This window comes from Embiotoca jacksoni, unplaced genomic scaffold, assembly GCF_022577435.1.
Source record: "Embiotoca jacksoni isolate LCO1_2020_lvr unplaced genomic scaffold, fEmbJac1.0.p SCAF_4, whole genome shotgun sequence".
Taxonomy (NCBI): Eukaryota; Metazoa; Chordata; class Actinopteri; family Embiotocidae; genus Embiotoca; species Embiotoca jacksoni.
This window is the reverse complement of record NW_027185392.1, coordinates 2,103,229-2,120,465: the sequence shown is the minus strand read 5'-3', so window position 1 is coordinate 2,120,465 and position 17,237 is coordinate 2,103,229. Positions and strand designations below refer to the sequence as shown.

The window sequence follows — 17,237 nt, the reverse complement described above, 5'->3', positions numbered from 1 at the left end:
ACGCCTGACTTGAACAACTTGGACTTGGACTTGAATCACGTCCCGAGTGATGTGAGACTTGAGGTCTGAAAAGGTTCCATCGACGTCACCTTGAAGACCTTCGTATCGTCACCCGGTAAAGATGACACCAAGTCGGAGTCTATTATTCGGAGCGGAGTCTCGACGCCTTCAGGGACAGGGGAAAAATGGAGTCACGGTCAACGGCAGTGATTTATGAGCGAGGAGGTTTGGCTCCCCTGAGAACCACCGAGGCCGTTAAAGGCCGTTACTGAACAACATGGGCCGGCCCGTCCCTCGGGAGCGTTTGTGTTTCATCTCTCCGTACTGTGCACGCCGTCATCGATCAGCTGAGTGGGCACCAACACGTTAGAGGAGAAAATAAACTGGACGGACAGATAACGCTGAGCAGGAGCAGAAGGTGGACGGTTCGCTGAATAGGAGCCGAGTATGAAAAGTATCGATCGACAGCAAAATGAACACGACTATCTTTTAATACATTTATTTTGAAAAACATTCAATGGTTTCAGTAACTTCATTATTGAAGCTGATTTTCTGTCTTGTTTGTAATAATCAGTTCAATGTCAATGGTTTCTGGATTGTTGGTCGACCATCTCTCAAACCGAGTGTGTTTGTTTCTGCAGATACCACCTACGTCTGACACTGAGTTACTCCACTGTGTGTGTGTGTGTGTGTGTGTGTACATCTGTCTTTGTGGTAACTATTAGAGTTTTAGACCTTGGCAGTGAGTTATGTGCAGAAATATGTGTCATCAGAAACTGAATCACATGGTTTGAATTTGTTGCATTTAATGCTCGTTGAACTCAGCCTGGTTGAACACTGGTTGAACTCGGCCTGGTTAAACTCGGCCTGGTTAAACCCGGCCTGGTTACCAGCTGAGGTGTGGCTCAGGGTGGTAGTCGCCTCGCCAGCTGACACCTGTCTGCAGAACAAGCAGGTGTGCACGCCTTTCATTTGACTTCACACGGAGGAGAAAAGAGGAGGAAGGAGGTCGGCGGCGCACGAATCCGAGCCAGGCCCTGTTGTTGTTGTTGTTGTTGTTGTTGTTGTTTCATGTGTTAAAGAGATGGAGGAGGAGCTGCTGTCGGAGCTCCTCTGAACACTCTTCAGCGTTACATAAGACACTCAGCTTCTCTCATGCATGTAACATCCTGAACAGCAGCAGCTGCATTATTCACACAATGAGGCGTTCAGGAGCACGTGTGCTTCAGGTCCAATGAAGCTCACTGTCCCACCGGAGATACACGGAGCCAATCAGAGCTGTGCCCTGCTGCTGAGCTAAAGGCAGATAAAACCTGTGAGCGTGGAAGATCACCTGGAACCAAACATTGAGACGTTCTCCACAGGTTTATTCTGATCCGAACAGTTCAGGAGGATGTTTGAGACCCCCACAATCCTTCATTCATTCAGACCAAGTATCAACCAGCAGTGACGTCACCCGTTGGTTTGTGAACGTTATGAAGCCTCCCATTCGGATTTTGTCCGTCGCCATCTTGCTAGTTCGGAGCGGTTTGGAGCAGGAAGTGACCATATTTGGACAAGCTGGGGGAGGAGCGAGCGGTGGATCTGACTGATCTGATTGGAAACCTGACGATACTACGTCCCGCCCACCGATAGCTGTAACCTGACTGCAACACAGGCCTGTCAATCAAACAGACACGCCCCCAAAAAACAGTCTTTTTTTAAGCTTATTTTCTAATTAATGACGGGATTATTTCCAGATGAACCTCCAGAAAACGAATAAGAAGGAGCGACTTTAGCTAACAACACCGAGATAACTCGTGGAGAAATTTTATTGACTTTGTATTGGAATGGGAGTTGAATGGGAGTCTATGGAGCCGGAGGCTTTTTGGAGCCAACCTCTAGTGGCACTCGGTGGCATTGCAGTTTAAGGCACTTCTGCATTGGCCTCATTTTTCTGTTTGTAGTCTGTGACTCAAAAAAAAAAATTCAAAAATTGATCAGGATGTTTTGGGGTTTTGGAGAAAATGAGACATTTGCGAGGTCGTGATTAAATGATTGAGTGAGAAAATAATCAGATTAATCAGATAATTGGCCAAAACATAAAGTGGTTTTAATGTAAACTGCAGAAAGTCTGGGATCAATAATGAGAATAATTGTTCTCAGAATAAAACCGGACCCTGAAGTCGTAGTTCTCGGTAAACGAACACACGTCTCCTCGTTAACAGTCCTGATGTTAAACCTCAGACAGAATGAGCCTGCGGTCGCTGTGTGTTTGTTTTCTGTTCCTGGAGGATAAACTGGGAGTAACCTCTCCCATCTTCCTGTTCCTCCTCTCTGCTGAAGGGTGACCTTAGAGGTAGCGCCCCCAACCACCTGCAGGCCATCTGCAGCAGCGAGTTTATAGGGCAGCGGAGAAGCAGAAAAAGAGGATTCACGGTCCGGCACTCAGCCGGCTCCGCCCCCTTCTGATCAGCCCCGCCCCCCTCTAATCGGCTTCGAATTGTAAAGTTAAAAGCGAGACGGAGCTGCAGACAACAGGTGGACACGGTCTCTGCTCTGTGAGGTCCTGTCCGGTTGGATAGCCCCGAGAGGACGCTGCGACTGGCTGCGGGGTTGTAATGGAGGTAAATGGTGCACAGATGCCTCAGGGCCTCACATCGTCACTCACAGGAAGTGATTCCCTTCATGGATTCAACAGAGCGCGGGTCGGCTGATGACTCGTCCTTATGTAAGAGAGCAGAAAGCAGCTGCTGCTCATCACTGCCGAACAGATGAAACTCCTACACGGCCTGTTGATGAAAGTGGACGAAGCTTTCAGGTCTGACAAGTGGAGCCAATGCAGAAGTTTAATACCACTGAGGGCCACTAGGGGCTGACTCCAAAAAAACCTCTGGCTCCAATAGACTCCCATTCAAAAAGCATCAAGTTCTCTCCTGAAATACAAAGTCGGTAAATCTCACTGTAAACAAACGGACATTTTTCACTGCTTTTATGGAGAAAAACTCGAACCGCCTCCTCCATCAGTCAGCTGTCAGTCTCCCTCCACGTCCGTCCAGACTCACATCATATGTGACAGTGAGGACTTTGAAGGAATTGATCCAGTGAATCTGATTCTGATGGAACACAAAGTTGTTGCCATGACAACAGACGATGCTTCGCACACACACACACACACACACACACATGTTCAACCCGACACACGGAAGATCTGTACAATCAGCAAAGCTTAGATCAGTGTGGTCAAAGTCTACGTCCGTCTGTGAATCAGTTGTGGAGCTGAATGATGGACAGAAACATGGTGATGTCACAGCGATGTTGACCTCTTGCCTTTAGGATGAACAATTTTGTCCTAATATTTTACCCCGATAGACGTTTGTCATAATTGGTGTCTGAATCCTGGAGATATTGTCACAAACGTGTTTTGTGAGGTCGCAGTGACCTTTGAACCCCCGAATTTGAACCAGTCCATCGCCGAGTCCCAGTAAACGTTTGTGCCACATTTGAAGAACTCACTGCACTTCGTTTTAGTGTTGAATGAATGTGATTTAAAAAGCATTTAAAGCTCCTATTGTGACAGCAGATGGAGCCTTTGTATTCTGTATTACAGTCACAGACTGTCTGTTCTGTAAAGCTACATCACTTTTAGACACTTTTTATCACCTTGAGCCCCGTGATGGTTCTCTAAGTTCAACAGAGAAAGAAAAACAGATTACAAGGCAAATATTTCTGTGATGTGCAGCAGGATTATTATCACCACAGATTACTCGAGCAAAAAGGTGGGGGGAAAAAACTTTTTTACTTGACCTGTAATTTTTCTACTTTCCACAATTTTACTACAAAATAACTCACTTAAAGGTTTTTTTTTTTAATTTTTTAACTATCGCTAAATATTTTACCGAAAAGACGTCGTAAAATCAAACATTTTCCTGAGTCCTCTAATTTCACGTTTTTAAACGTGGAGGAAGAAAAATGACTTTGGCATAATTAATAAATTAAAGAAATACAGCAAGAAAACAACAAAATGAATTAAAATTTCTATCTACAACAACAACCGACATCGACTCTTATTTAGGTTATTTCTGTATTTCTACATGTAATTATTTCTGTGTTTTGAGTTAGCAGAGGGTTGGCGTTGCTAGCTCCTGTCACTCAAATTTGCTTGTGTGGTTAGGATCGCCCACCTAATTAACATATATACAGAAAAATACAGAAATAATAAAATGTAGAAATAAAGAATGTGGAAGACGCCTAAATAAATGTCAAAGCTCAAAACCTGAAACCACATGCAGGTGAATTTTTATAATTTTATTTTGAACGTATTTCACTGAATTTAAAGTAGGGTATTGGTTTTATTTAATCATTTAATTTACTTTTTCTGTATTTTCACTGGATCTGACCTCTGAATGTGCAGGACTAAACGTGAACGGTCCCCCTTTCTAAAAAAAAACCCCAAAAAAACAAGGTGCACCTTGTTGCTGGTCCCACAGTGGCTCTGCGGTCCAAACTGAGGGGAAAATCCCGGACCCGGTGAGCAGGTCGGCTCCCGGTCTAAAGTTACCACTGATGCATCGGCGCGCCACGGTTTCGTGACTCCACTCCATCACGTACTGCATGGAAACGCACCGTCCGTGCACCCGTTATCGGACAGCCAGCCGATATTCCCTCCGGTATCGGACACGCGCAGCAGGACCCGCAGTGTGATATGTGGGAGGCACACCGTGATGTCAGTGTCTGAGCTGTGGGAGCTCCGCTGAGTGAGGGGCGATGAAATGATGCCGGGAAAACACCAAAACAACACCAGGCACCCGCCACCTGTCCGACAATGGATCTACACCTGTCCGTGGTGATGACAGACACGCAGCAACTGAAACTCTCCCAGAACCCACTGGAACACTGAAATGTCAACCACTGCTAACCTGGCTAGCAGAGGCGAAACAGCCATTTAAAAAAACACGAAATTCTGAGTTGTCCCGATTGACACTGGGAAACGAACATCAGGAACAATAGTCAGAACCGTTTCTGGATCAACGTGGAACTGCTCTTTAATTCGGCGTTAAAATGAACAGCAGAGCAGTCCTCACGACAGCACAACTTCGCAAGACAGAACGAATGTGCGTCATTCCGTGAGCAGAGCAACATCCACTTCAAGGCAGCTGCAAACAGCGCAAAGCACCCAACAAAGTAACAATATCACTAAACACTGCGCTGTTTACTGGATTACGCCAGCGCCGAATTAAATAACGGATCTTCTCCATTCAAATGTTGTCACACTTGATACTTTATCGGTCATAAATATCCACCATTAAGCCATGCCACAGTTAATTTTGAGATTTTCCAATGTGGTTTGGTACAACCTTCTCCCCGTCCAGGACGCAGCGCAGCTCGCAGACTAAACAATGGACAGGTTGGCTGCTTACCTGCAGCTCGGAACGCTCCACCTCCCATTGCGCCCGCTCCACCTCAAAGCGGGCCCACTCATGCTGGAGAAAGTGTAAAATCCCCGGGATGCTGTACTGAGCCCTGGCCGCCTCTCCGCCGCCAACGTCGCCAGGTTGCGGAGCTTTAATATTCCCACCGCCGGGCGAGCCCGAGCTGCTGTTGTTGTTGAAGAAGACACCGGGACCGGCCTGCTCGTCCATGACCGGACCGAGGCGATACGTCTCTAGTTCGGTCCGGTGCTGTCAACCGCTTCCGGAAAATATCCTCCGCAGGGAAATATAGTCCATCAACAGTCCACTACGCTGGACCGCACAACTCCTGCCTGAACCAGCTGTCAGATGAGGAGACCGTGAAGCTACCGGGAGCAACACAACTGTCGGGCATCCGGTTCTGAGTTTCAAAGAAAAATCACTAAAACATAAGTGTAAAAAGGTATACAATAATTATGAGACTAGTACTAGTAAAAATGAGTTTTGATTTATTCGACTTCAACTAAATGCATTCATCTACATTATTATTTTCATTAATGTTATCTTATTGTAAGTTAAATAAATTAAAATGTCCACCTTATACCAAACTTGAAATTACACGTGCTAGGTCTGAAACACCTTTAAAAAAAAAAAAAAAAAAAAGAAGTTATTTATCCCTATATCAATCATAATTTATTCACCTTTTCTTTTCAAGCTGTTATCTTGATGTCTGACCCACATTAGAATAATTTTCAAAGTAGGTGAAGCACAGAAGTAACAAATGGTATACTTAATAATCTTTTTCAACTTCTAACTCATCAATTAAATGATTAAAATCATTGTTAATCAATAACTGACATAATTACAAAGTAATAAAGGTGTGACTTGAACTTCTCAGCTGTTTGATGGTTGATGCTTTATTAATTTGTGATTTTATATTTCACAAAGGTGGTATACAAATAAACTTAATAATTCTTCAGCTCAATAATACACAACAATTTCAGCAATTAAACATTTTATTTTATAATAGTTACAGTTCAAACTATTTGGCCTAAAAGGACAATTTTCTGTCATTTTTAAGATTTGGACCCTTTTACAAAGCTTTTATTTTGAAGGCACAACCATTTCATCACCTGTATTACTTTTAATGGCATGAAACAGCTTGACTCACCTGTGCGATGACTTCCCCCCCCCTCATCCCCTCCGCTCAGTCCCACCCACTGCCCTAAACTGTCTCACATGATTGCAGATGATTGACACGATGTCATCCAACTGAAGAAAGAGCGCCTGTGACGTCATCACTTTACTACGATTTGCTTGGAAGTCTTTAACAGGTAAATAAGAGTAGGTAATGCTGTTTTTATTTTGTTTTTTTAACCTGATGATGGCGCTGCTGTCTTTCTGTTACTGTGGGTAAATACAAACACAGTGAGCACTCTTAACATGTTTGGAATTAAAAGTTATCAAAAGAATTTGTTTTTGTCGATGGGTGTGCCCATTTTGAGCGTCTCGCCATTAAACTACAAATTGCTGTAAATCTTATGTACATGGACTGACCGTCTCCAAACGTTACAGGTATGTTAACAGTCTGGCCCTGAACACATCTGCATGGTAATATTCGCTCATAGTCATAGCGCCCCCTGCTGGCAACAAGAAACGAGGGAAAAACTCATGAAAGTTGTTACTCTCCCGGCAAACAATTTCATATTTTAGTGGAGTCGCAAGATGCCCCGATGGCTACATTGACCTACATGCACGAAATTCGGTGGACATGTGTATCACACCGAGACGTACAAAAAATTCCAATGTACCATTTTGTCAACTCAACAGGAAGTCCGCCATTTTGAATTTAGTCACCAGTTGTACTTTAACGAACTCCAATCATTTTGACAGACCGATTTGAAATTTATTCTGTGCACTCTTAACATGTTTGGAATTAAAATTTATCATAAGAATTCGTTTTTGTCGATCGGTGTGCCCGTGGCGTGGCGGCCAAAAAGTGACCCAAAAGTCATGTCGTTCAAACTGTAATAAAAAAGTCATAATATAGCATGTTTTCAAAAAAGTGACCCAAAAATTTGTTTTGGGTTACTTTTTGCGATAGTATGACTTTTTTTTTTTTTTTAAATAATTTGGATGACATGCTATAGTATGATTTTTATTTAAAGTCATGACAAAAGAGCAATCTTCTTGCTGAAAGGCAACAGTGCTTACCACTGCACCACCAATTCTCCCAGGAGAATTTGTAACCTATAACACCACCATCCACAAATATTCATTCAAATGCGACCAAAATTTCCACAGACATTAGTAGATATAGTGGATCTGGATAGTAGATATATGTTTTCAAGGGGGTCTGCAGTGATATTAAATATCTTTTTCAATTTCTCTAAACGTTTCAACTTCACTAAAAGTCTTCAGCCCTGGGCCCCAGAAGGGTGTCAGACCGGCCCTGCGGTGAGCAGTCAGCCGGAGTAGCGGTTTTAACCTGATTAAATCCGTAGATGATTCATGCTGCGACTGTGGCCATGTGCTAATCAGCTGATACGCCACAGCCGCCTCTATTCTCCATTTAACTGTTGCACATGTTGAACGACTCTGCCCGCTGCCGAGACCTCCATCACTCTCTGACACGCAGCATGCCTCCCTTCGACAGGACCCAGCTGAACAACAAACCCTTCAAGCAGAGGAAGAGTTTCGGTAAATGTCGGCGCCACGAACACGACGGAAAACTTCGAAACCTCGGAAACTTTGAAAAACCGCTCACGGAGTCTTTTTCTCTTTCTCTGCGCAGCTACAAGGAAACAAGAGGTGGCCGGTATCAGGTCGAAGTTCCCCAACAAAATCCCGGTAAGTGCGGCGGGAACCGTCCAGAGTCGGTGTGTGCAGGTGTGTTTGTGTGTTCTCAGCTGTGTTCCCGGCGCCCCGCAGGTCATCATCGAGCGCTACGACCGGGAGAAGTACCTCCCTCCGCTGGACAAGACCAAGTTCCTGGTGCCGCACGAGCTCACCATGACCCAGTTCGTCACCATCATCAGGTACAGTCCGGCAGAGCCGCTCCCGAACTTTATAACGGAACCGGGCACGACCGGCGGGGTTAATGCGGGGAACACGGAGCCTTGTGAGTCTGATTATTTTCCGGGATGTAAACATGGGAACAGGGTGAACATGGAGGAATGGATTAATGAACCACTGCAGATACAGTCTGTTCACCTGCTACGGATTTTCTTTGAGTATTGAATTCGTAATTTAGCCCATAAAAAGTCTGAAAAAAAAACAAAAAAAACAAACACAATGATCCGTACAGTTTCCTCATTGTAAACAACCACAAACTCTTTAAAAACAACAAAACCTTCCAGCTCTAAACAAAAATAAGTTTGGCAATTTTACAGTTAAATCTATTGTCTGATGGCTGTTATATTTCTGCATAAAATTATTTATTTTAGCACTAAAGCTACTTTTAAAGGCGCTTTTAAAGGATAAAAACACAATCCACTGGTTTAAAATCTGAAACAAAAGGCGCATTGTGAATTCAGTTTCCCCTACAGTTCTGCATCTGATACTTGAAATGCATGTTTTACTGTTAAAAAGTGGTGAAATTCAGCAGGACCAGTCTATTTCCTGGAAAATGAAAAGAAAATTTGGCCCTTAAATTTGAATTTGTTGAGTTTCAGTTCGGACTCTTCCGTTTTGGGGGTGTTTTGTTTGTTGTCGGTCATGGTTGCACCGCAGAAACAGACCTGTTGTGTCAGAGTTCATTTTTTTTAAGGCTCCAGCAGCAGTTACAGATTTAATAGTTGATCAGCACAACATGAGGAGTTTCCTTTCATCTCTGGACTTCAGAGTGGCTGACTCTTCCTGTGACATCTTCATCAAAAGAGCCGGCAATTTGTTGCACATCTGCTGACGACACGTAATTTCAAATTATAGCTACATCATGTGAATCACGGAAGATTCTTTCTCTCTGAAGCAACAGTTTTAAAACATGTCACACAGCTGTCTTAACAGGTTGAAACTTCTCCTAAAATGACGGACCTCCTTGAGTTTACTGTAAACTTTCTATTTGAATGACCTCAAGAACAAAAAGTCTGAAGAGGACCAGTTTTACTGCTTAGATGTCCAACTTCTGTGCAGTCGAGTATTTTCTTTAAAGACTGAAGGTGAACGTGTAGTTTTGTGGCTCCTCGTTTGGTTTTCAGGTTTAGCTTTTCTCTCCAGATTTCGGGAAGCTTCCTCATTTCGTCTCAGTCATGATGACCCAGCAGAAAGTCATCACGCTCCGGGTTCGCTTTCATATGTGAGATGATGTCATGTGGTTTCACCTGCATCAGAGATCACAGGGTGGTCCATCTCTACAGTTCAGTATGTTCTTCACACTTAACTACTGACCTTCACAAAGATGCGTTCAGGGTATCAAACCTTACATCAAGCTAGTGGCTTGATGTTCAATGTTAAAGAATCAGAAGGAGCCATTAAATGTGTCATCTTGATGCGTTATCGATCTGATTGAACACTATTTAAAAGTAGTTTTTGACAGAATCGAACTCTGCACCCAATCACTGGAGCGCATCAAAACACAGCACAGGACCGGTCTGACGGCTGTAGTTGCTCTCCGTTGGACGACTTCAAGTTTTGTGTTTCAGTGTTTGTTTATCTGCTCTAACTGCCTCAAATTGCTAACTAACGCAACTATTAATCCAACTAACTTCACAGCATGTGACTCTAAGCAAACATGAGGATGCTATTCCTACAGGGTAACTCTGATTAGGAATCATGTCTCCTCTCTGCTTATTGATCAGATAAGATCGGATTGATCTGCTGATTTAATCAAGTAGTCCAGTGACTAAAATAAACAGCTCGGTGGGTTGTGTCTCCTGACGCTGTGATTGTAATGATTCCCTCTGTGTAGTCGGCGTTTTTAGTACCGGCTCGTGAAGAATGCTACCCAGAATTTCTGCCCGATGGGGAAACCTAAAATAAGTGCATAGTACCAGCAGTAGAAGAGAAACTTTTGTTTGAAGAACAGTTTTTCATTCCGATGGTTTGTTGATTTATTTATTTATTTTTTGTATAAAGTGTTGCATCATTTTGGTGGCAGCTCTGGAATAACTTGGAAACGACAGCCAGCAGACGAAGCACTGACGGTGTGACAAAATGTCACCTTTAGATAAATGTGGGGACTTCAGTCGATTATCTGACACAAAGGAACGTTAAAGTTTTTTAAAACTGCGAGCAGCGGCTCATTTTCCTCTTGTAGTGCATTCTGGGTTTTACATGCAAGAGTGTTTCTTGTTTTAATTCCTTAAAATGCTTCGAATTTTAATGGAGTCTGGTCGCAGACAGCTCATTAGAGATTTGTGCCGACTCGGCGTGTCATGTGACGCAGCTAACGGGCGACGTGCAGCCGGCAGAACGACACTCATTTAAAGCAGCTCTTCGTCTTGTGTCTCAGGAACCGGATGGCTCTGCTGCCCAGTCAGGCCTTCTACCTGCTCATCAACAACAGCGGGTTGGCCAGCATGTCGCTCACCATGGCGCAGGTGTACAAAGATCACCAGGACGAGGACGGCTTCCTCTACATGACCTATGCCTCGCAGGAGATGTTCGGACACTGACGGCTTCCTGCTGCAGATTTTAGTCCCCGTTGAAGGCTGCTGGTCTCCACCTGCTGTACATACAAAAATAATGTGTATATATTGTAATATTGTACATGTTGATGGGCGTTTTAATGAAGAATGTTGATCCAATAAATGACATGTTGAAACTATTGGCTGGGTGCAGTCTGATGCTTCAGGAGGATCATGTTTGATGTCATAGATGTTAATATGATTTGAGTGTCCGTCATGAATGTTATTAAAAATTCAGCCATCATCAGCATTTTGTGTGTAAACGCTGCGTCCAGGTCTCACTGGAAAACTCACATTGACTTATTTTCAAAGAACAATTAATGTTTTTAAACAAATTTCTTTCATGTCTTTTCCAGCACGACCATCTGTCATGATCTGAAACTTCAGAAAAGTTTCCTCTCCCCATCTTCACTTCTGAGAGACTCTGCCTCTCTGAAATGCTCTTTTATACCCAATAATGTTGCTGATCTGTTGCCAAGTAACCTAATTAGTAGTGAGATGTTCCACCAGGTTTTATTATTATTATTTTTTTAGCTTTACACAACTTTTCCAGGCTTTTGTTTACCCTATTCCAAATTTTTTTTAGATGTGTTGCTGCCATCAAACTCAAAATAAGAATATATTTTTCATAAAACAATGAACTTTGAGTTTCAACAGTTATGTTGTCTTTGGTATATTTTCATTTAAATATGAGTGATTTGTAAATCATATGTATTTTTATTACATTTTACACAGCATCCCAACTTTTTGGGAAACAGTGTTGTAACTTTAATAATGTCTGAACCTGAATGAGGAAACACACCCTGACAAAAAGCAGCAGAGAGGGGGAGCCAAACTGGAAACACGAGATTCAAGGTCACCTGAAAGTGAAAGAGAAAGTTAGTCAGAGAGACGGCAGAGCTGCAGTCGAGACGAATCTCTGTGTTTCTATCTGAAGATAAAATAAACTTCATTTGTTCTTCCTCAACACCTGAGTCCAACACTGGTGAGTACAGCTGATCAGATTTACTGTTTCAAAAACCAGCATCAACACAAAACTTACAGCTTCAATCAAACAGGAAGTTCAACTCCTTTGATTTCGTACCGACTCCTCGTGTCACATAAACTCTGTGAAGTTCAGCTGTAGAACAGAAGAATCAACAGAAGAATATTTGTCTTCATAACTCTTTTTAAAATGATGTTTTTCCCTCTGACTTTTGTCCTCAGACTGCAGACATGTCTGCTGCCAGCTGTCTTCTCTCTGAGGATCAGTTTCTGTGCTCCATCTGTCTGGATGTGTTCACTGATCCAGTCAGCACACCATGTGGACACAACTTCTGCAAAAACTGCATCACTGAACACTGGACCGTTACCGACAGGTGTCAGTGTCCCATGTGTAATAAGGTGTTTCAGAGAATACCTGAACTAAACATCAACACGTTCATCTCTGAGATGGTTGCTCAGTTCAGACATGAAGCTCAACAGAAAGCCAGCAGCAGCAGCTCAGAGCAACAAGCTGCCAAACCAGGAGAAGTTCCCTGTGACGTCTGCACTGGAACCAAACTGAAGGCCCTCAAGTCCTGCCTGGTGTGTCTGACCTCCTACTGTGAGACTCACCTGCAACCTCATCTGACAACGTTCAGCCTGAAAAGACATCAGCTGACGGAGCCTGTGGAGAACCTGGAAGGCAGGATGTGTACGAAGCACCATAAACCTCTGGAGCTGTTCTGTCAGACCGACCAGACATGTGTCTGCATGCTCTGCTCTGTTTTAGATCACAAGACACACGAGTTGGTTCCTCTGAGAGAAGAATCTGAAGGAAAGAAGGCAGAACTGGGGAAGACAGAGGCTGAGATTCAGCAGATGATCCAGAAGAGACGACTGAAGATTGAGGAGTTCAAAGAGTCGGTGAAGACGAGTAAAGCTGCTGCAGACAGAGAGAAAGCAGAAGGTGTTGAGGTGTTCACTGCTCTGAAGGAGGCGGCTGAGAGAGGCCTGAACGAGCTCATAGAGGAGATCCAAGAGAAGCAGGAAACAGTAGAGAAACAGGCTGAAGGTTTCATCACAGATCTGCAGCAGGAAATCTCTGAGCTGATGAAGAGGAGCTCTGAGGTGGAGCAGCTCTCACGCTCTGCAGACCACCTCCACCTCCTCCAAAGCTTCTCGTCCCTGACAGCTGCTCCACCCACCGAGGACCGGACAGAGGTCAGCGTCCGTCCACCATCGTATGAGGGGACTGTGGTGAGAGCTGTGGTTCAGCTGGAGGAGACGCTCAGGAAATACAGGAAGCTGCTGTTTGAGGCCGAGCTGAAGAGACTCCAGCAGTCTGCAGTGGACGTGACTCTGGATCCTGATACAGCACATCCTGAACTCATCCTGTCTGATGACGGGAAACAAGTGAACCATGGTGATGTGAGGAAGAATCTTCCAGACAACCCAGAGAGGTTTTCTTTCTGTGTCTCTGTTTTAACAAAACAGAGTTTCTCTGCAGGCAGATTTTACTTTGAGGTTCAGGTTAAAGGGAAGACGGACTGGGATTTAGGAGTGGTCAGAGAGTCGATCAACAGGAAGGAAAACATCAAACTGACTCCTCAGAAAGGTTTCTTGACCATATGTCTGAGAAATGGAAATGAATACAGAGCTTGTGCTGGTCCTTCAGTCCGTCTGAGTCTTGGGTCTGGTCCTGAGAAGGTGGGGGTGTTTGTGGATTACAAGGAGGGTCTGGTCTCCTTTTATGATGTCGATGCTGCAGCTCTTCTCTACTCCTTTACTGGCTGCTCCTTCACTGAGAAACTCCTCCCATACTTCAGTCCACATCTTAATCAAGGTGGTAAAAACTCTGCACCTCTGATCATTTCTCCTGTCAATCAAACTGCCTGATCTGTTTCATGATGAAGCGTCTCCATCAGTGAACGTACTTATTAAAAAGGTTCTCTGTGATCCAGTCTGTGGGACTGAGGCTGAGGGAAATGTGTCTCCTCTGATGTCCAGTATGTCCCCACTGTTTCCTGTCTGATGTGATGATGCAACATTAAAAGTCACGATGTCTTGAGCTGGAATGTTTCTGTCAGAGTGTCAGAAAGCTTCAGAGTCACAACATCAACACGTCTGAGCAGGAATCACATTTTCTCTGCAGGTTGAAGGTTTTTCTGTTTTTTGATGAGATTTTACAATCAAATGTAACATAATGTGATGTAATAACTGCAGCAGTGAGAGGCAGGTACGAAACATCAACATGTTGGGGTGTTTATGGGCTACATGTCATATTATTGATCAGTTAATGTCGGAAACAATCAGCAGATTAATCAATCATGAGTGTCAGTACACTGACTGACGATGTATGTGTTATTGAATTTGACCAATAAAGCAGATTCTGAAAATAATATTTGTTTTCAGCCTCCACTGTTTTTATAATGATCAATATTAAAATGCTGAGATTGTTAAAGTGTTTTCTTTTAAAACTTTGCAGCCTGGTGTATTTCCTCTGTATGTCCAGTAGAGGGGATCAGAACAGCAGCCATTAGGTAACAACATGAACACCTCAACTTCCTGTTTACATCCAGGAACAACATGAGAAGAGTCTGTGGTGGAAAGTAACTGAGTACACGTACTGAAGTACTCATGTACAATTTGGAGGTATTTGTACTTTATTTGAGTACTTCCATGTTCAGCTCCTGTCTCCTTCCACTCCACCACATTTATCTGACAGCTTCAACAACAGACTGAACTGGAAGACCAACATCAACGCTGTCTACAAGAAGGGGATGAGTCGCCTCTTTTTCTTGAGGAAACTTCGATCCTTCAATGTGTGCAGCAAGATGTTGGAGATGTTCTACCAGTCTGTTGTGGCCAGTGCATTGTACTTCGCTGGGGTCTGCTGGGGGAGCAGCGTTGGAGCAGGTGACACCAACAGACTTAACAAACTGGTTAAGAAGGCCGGCTCCATCATCGGCTACAAACTGGACAGCCTGGAAAAGGTGGTGGAGAGGAGGACGCAGAACAAACTATTATCCATATTGGATAATCCTGACCACCCTCTCCACCACCTGCTGCAGGGACAGCGGAGCACTTTCTCCAAAAGATTCCTCCAGCTCCGCTGTCACAAGGACAGATACAGGAGATCATTCCTGCCGACTGCAATAAGACTGTACAATAACTCACCTCTGGCAAAATCCATCATACAACAATAACACTGTTGACTGTGCTTCTTGGTTGTTTGTATATAATATATATATATATATACTGTACTGTATATACTGTATATACTGTGCATTTTATATTTTTTACTGCTATTTTATTGCTTTTCTATTATTATATTATTGTCTATTGCTTCTGTATGCTGCTGTAGCGAAAAAATTTCCCCTCGGGGATTAATAAAGTAACTACCTAACCTAACCTTCAGTCCCTTTCACGTGAAGATTTGTCGCAGTGGATGAAATAAACTGTTAAAATCCAACGATTTGTTGAAACTTAAACCATCAGTTTGTTTATTTGTAGTCATTTTGTAAAACTGATCTGTGAGCTGCAATAAACTCAGTGAGATACAGGAAGGAGGAAACAAACCCTGAAAGACAGAGCTGCACCTGCACTCTTTAAAGGAGTAATCTCTGGGAATGAAACTACTTTGATTTGTACACTAGTGGACGGTATTGAGTCAATGTAGTTTCCAGCAGTCTGCCTTCAGATTGGTGTTACACTTAACTCTGTCCCCCATCAGTTTATGTGACCAACAGTGTTGATGAGGTTAGTTTGGTTTAGAAGGAGAATCGTAACTATTAACCCAACTAACTGTTCACAGCATGTGACACACAGCAAACATGAGGATACTACTACTACAGGGTAACTCTGGTTAGGAATCATGTCTCCGCTCTGCTTATTGATCAGATGGTTCCTCTGTCTGTACGACTCCAAACGCTTTTCTTGCGTGTGTGTGTGTGTGTGTGTGTGTGTGTGCGCGCGTGTGTGTGTGTGTGTGTGTGTGTTCACCTCATCTTCAACATGACACACGGGTCGCTTTTAATCAAGTAGTCCAGTGACTAAAATAAACAGCTCGGTGTCTCATGACGCTGTGATTGTAATGATTCCCTCTGTGTAGTCGGTGTTTTTAGTACCGGCTCCTGAAGAATACTACCCAGAATTTCTTCCCGATGGGGAAACCTAAAATAAGTGCATAGTACCAGCAGTAGAAGATAAACTTTTGTTTGTCAAACAGTTTTTCTTTCCGATGGTTTGTTGACTTTTTTTTTATTTAATTTTTTTGGTAGAAAGTGTTGCATCATTTTGGTGGCAGCTCAGGAATAACTTGGAAACGACAGCCAGCAGACGAAGCACTGACGGTGTGACAAAATGTCACCTTTAGATAAATGTGGGGACTTCAGTCGATTATCTGACACAAAGGAGCGTTAAAGTTTTTAAAACTGCGAGCAGCGGCTCATTTTCCTCTTGCAGTGCATTCTGGGTTTAACATGCAAGAGTATTTCTTGTTTTAATTCCTTAAAATGCTTCGAATTTTAATGGAGTCTGGTCGCAGACGGCTCATTAGAGATTTGTGCCGACTCGGCGTGTCATGTGACGCAGCTAACGGGCGACGTGCAGCCGGCAGAACGACACTCATTTAAAGCAGCTCTTCGTCTTGTGTCTCAGGAACCGGATGGCTCTGCTGCCCAGTCAGGCCTTCTACCTGCTCATCAACAACAGCATGTCGCTCACCATGGTGCAGGTGTACAAAGATCACCAGGACAAGGACGGCTTCCTCTACATGACCTACGCCTCGCAGGAGATGTTCGGACACTGACGGCGTCCTGCTGCAGATTTTAGTCCCCGTTGAAGGCTGCTGGTCTCCACCTGCTGTACATACAAAAATAACGTGTATATATTGTAATATTGTACATGTTGATGGGCGTTTTAATGACGAATGTTGATCCAATAAATGACATGTTGAAACTATTGGCTGGGTGCAGTCTGATGCTTCAGGAGGATCATGTTTGATGTCATAGATGTTAATAAGATTTGAGTTTCCATTATGAATGTTATTAAAAATTCAGCCATCATCAGCATTTTGTGTGTAAATGCTTCATCCAGGTCTGACTGGAAAATTCACATTGACTTCTTTTCAATGAACAATTAAATTTTTTTAAACAAATTTATTTAATGTCTTTTCCAGGACGACCATCTGTCATGATCTGAAACTTCAGAAAAGTTTCCTCTCCCCATCTTCACTTCTGAGAGACTCTGCCTCTCT

The 17,237-nt window shown here is 43.5% G+C and overlaps 3 protein-coding genes across 3 annotated transcripts in view; 2 read left to right on the top strand and 1 right to left on the bottom strand.

Annotated features, from left to right (window-relative positions):
• Nucleotides 1-5,711, bottom strand: part of strn (striatin, calmodulin binding protein) — a 30,832-nt gene extending 25,121 nt beyond the window's left edge. Inside the window, exon 1 of the mRNA XM_069166882.1 lies at nucleotides 5,400-5,711. Coding sequence (XP_069022983.1) covers nucleotides 5,400-5,621 — 222 coding nt within the window. The 5' untranslated portion in view covers nucleotides 5,622-5,711. The remainder of the gene's footprint in view (nucleotides 1-5,399) is intronic.
• Nucleotides 5,712-7,958: 2,247 nt separating this feature from the next.
• On the top strand, nucleotides 7,959-11,121 carry map1lc3c (microtubule-associated protein 1 light chain 3 gamma). Its single transcript, XM_069166888.1, has 4 exons — nucleotides 7,959-8,090; nucleotides 8,185-8,240; nucleotides 8,322-8,428; nucleotides 10,843-11,121. The coding sequence occupies exons 1-4, from the start codon at nucleotides 7,976-7,978 to the stop codon at nucleotides 11,003-11,005; spliced, it is 441 nt and encodes a 146-aa protein (XP_069022989.1). The 5' UTR covers nucleotides 7,959-7,975; the 3' UTR covers nucleotides 11,006-11,121.
• Nucleotides 11,122-12,220: 1,099 nt separating this feature from the next.
• On the top strand, nucleotides 12,221-13,935 carry LOC138208776 (E3 ubiquitin-protein ligase TRIM39-like). Its single transcript, XM_069166884.1, has one exon. The coding sequence runs from the start codon at nucleotides 12,233-12,235 to the stop codon at nucleotides 13,874-13,876; it is 1,644 nt and encodes a 547-aa protein (XP_069022985.1). The 5' UTR covers nucleotides 12,221-12,232; the 3' UTR covers nucleotides 13,877-13,935.
• The last annotated feature ends 3,302 nt before the right edge of the window (nucleotides 13,936-17,237 follow it).

What these genes read in the sequence shown, in the direction of transcription:
- map1lc3c (XM_069166888.1), top strand. Translation starts at nt 7,976, where the DNA reads ATGTTGAACGACTCTGCCCGCTGCCGAGACCTCCATCACTCTCTGACA. An exon ending in AGTTCCCCAACAAAATCCCG is followed by an intron (nt 8,241 to 8,321) that starts GTAAGTGCGGCG and finishes GGCGCCCCGCAG; the next exon opens with GTCATCATCGAGCGCTACGA. An exon ending in CAGTTCGTCACCATCATCAG is followed by an intron (nt 8,429 to 10,842) that starts GTACAGTCCGGC and finishes CTTGTGTCTCAG; the next exon opens with GAACCGGATGGCTCTGCTGC.
- LOC138208776 (XM_069166884.1), top strand. Translation starts at nt 12,233, where the DNA reads ATGTCTGCTGCCAGCTGTCTTCTCTCTGAGGATCAGTTTCTGTGCTCC.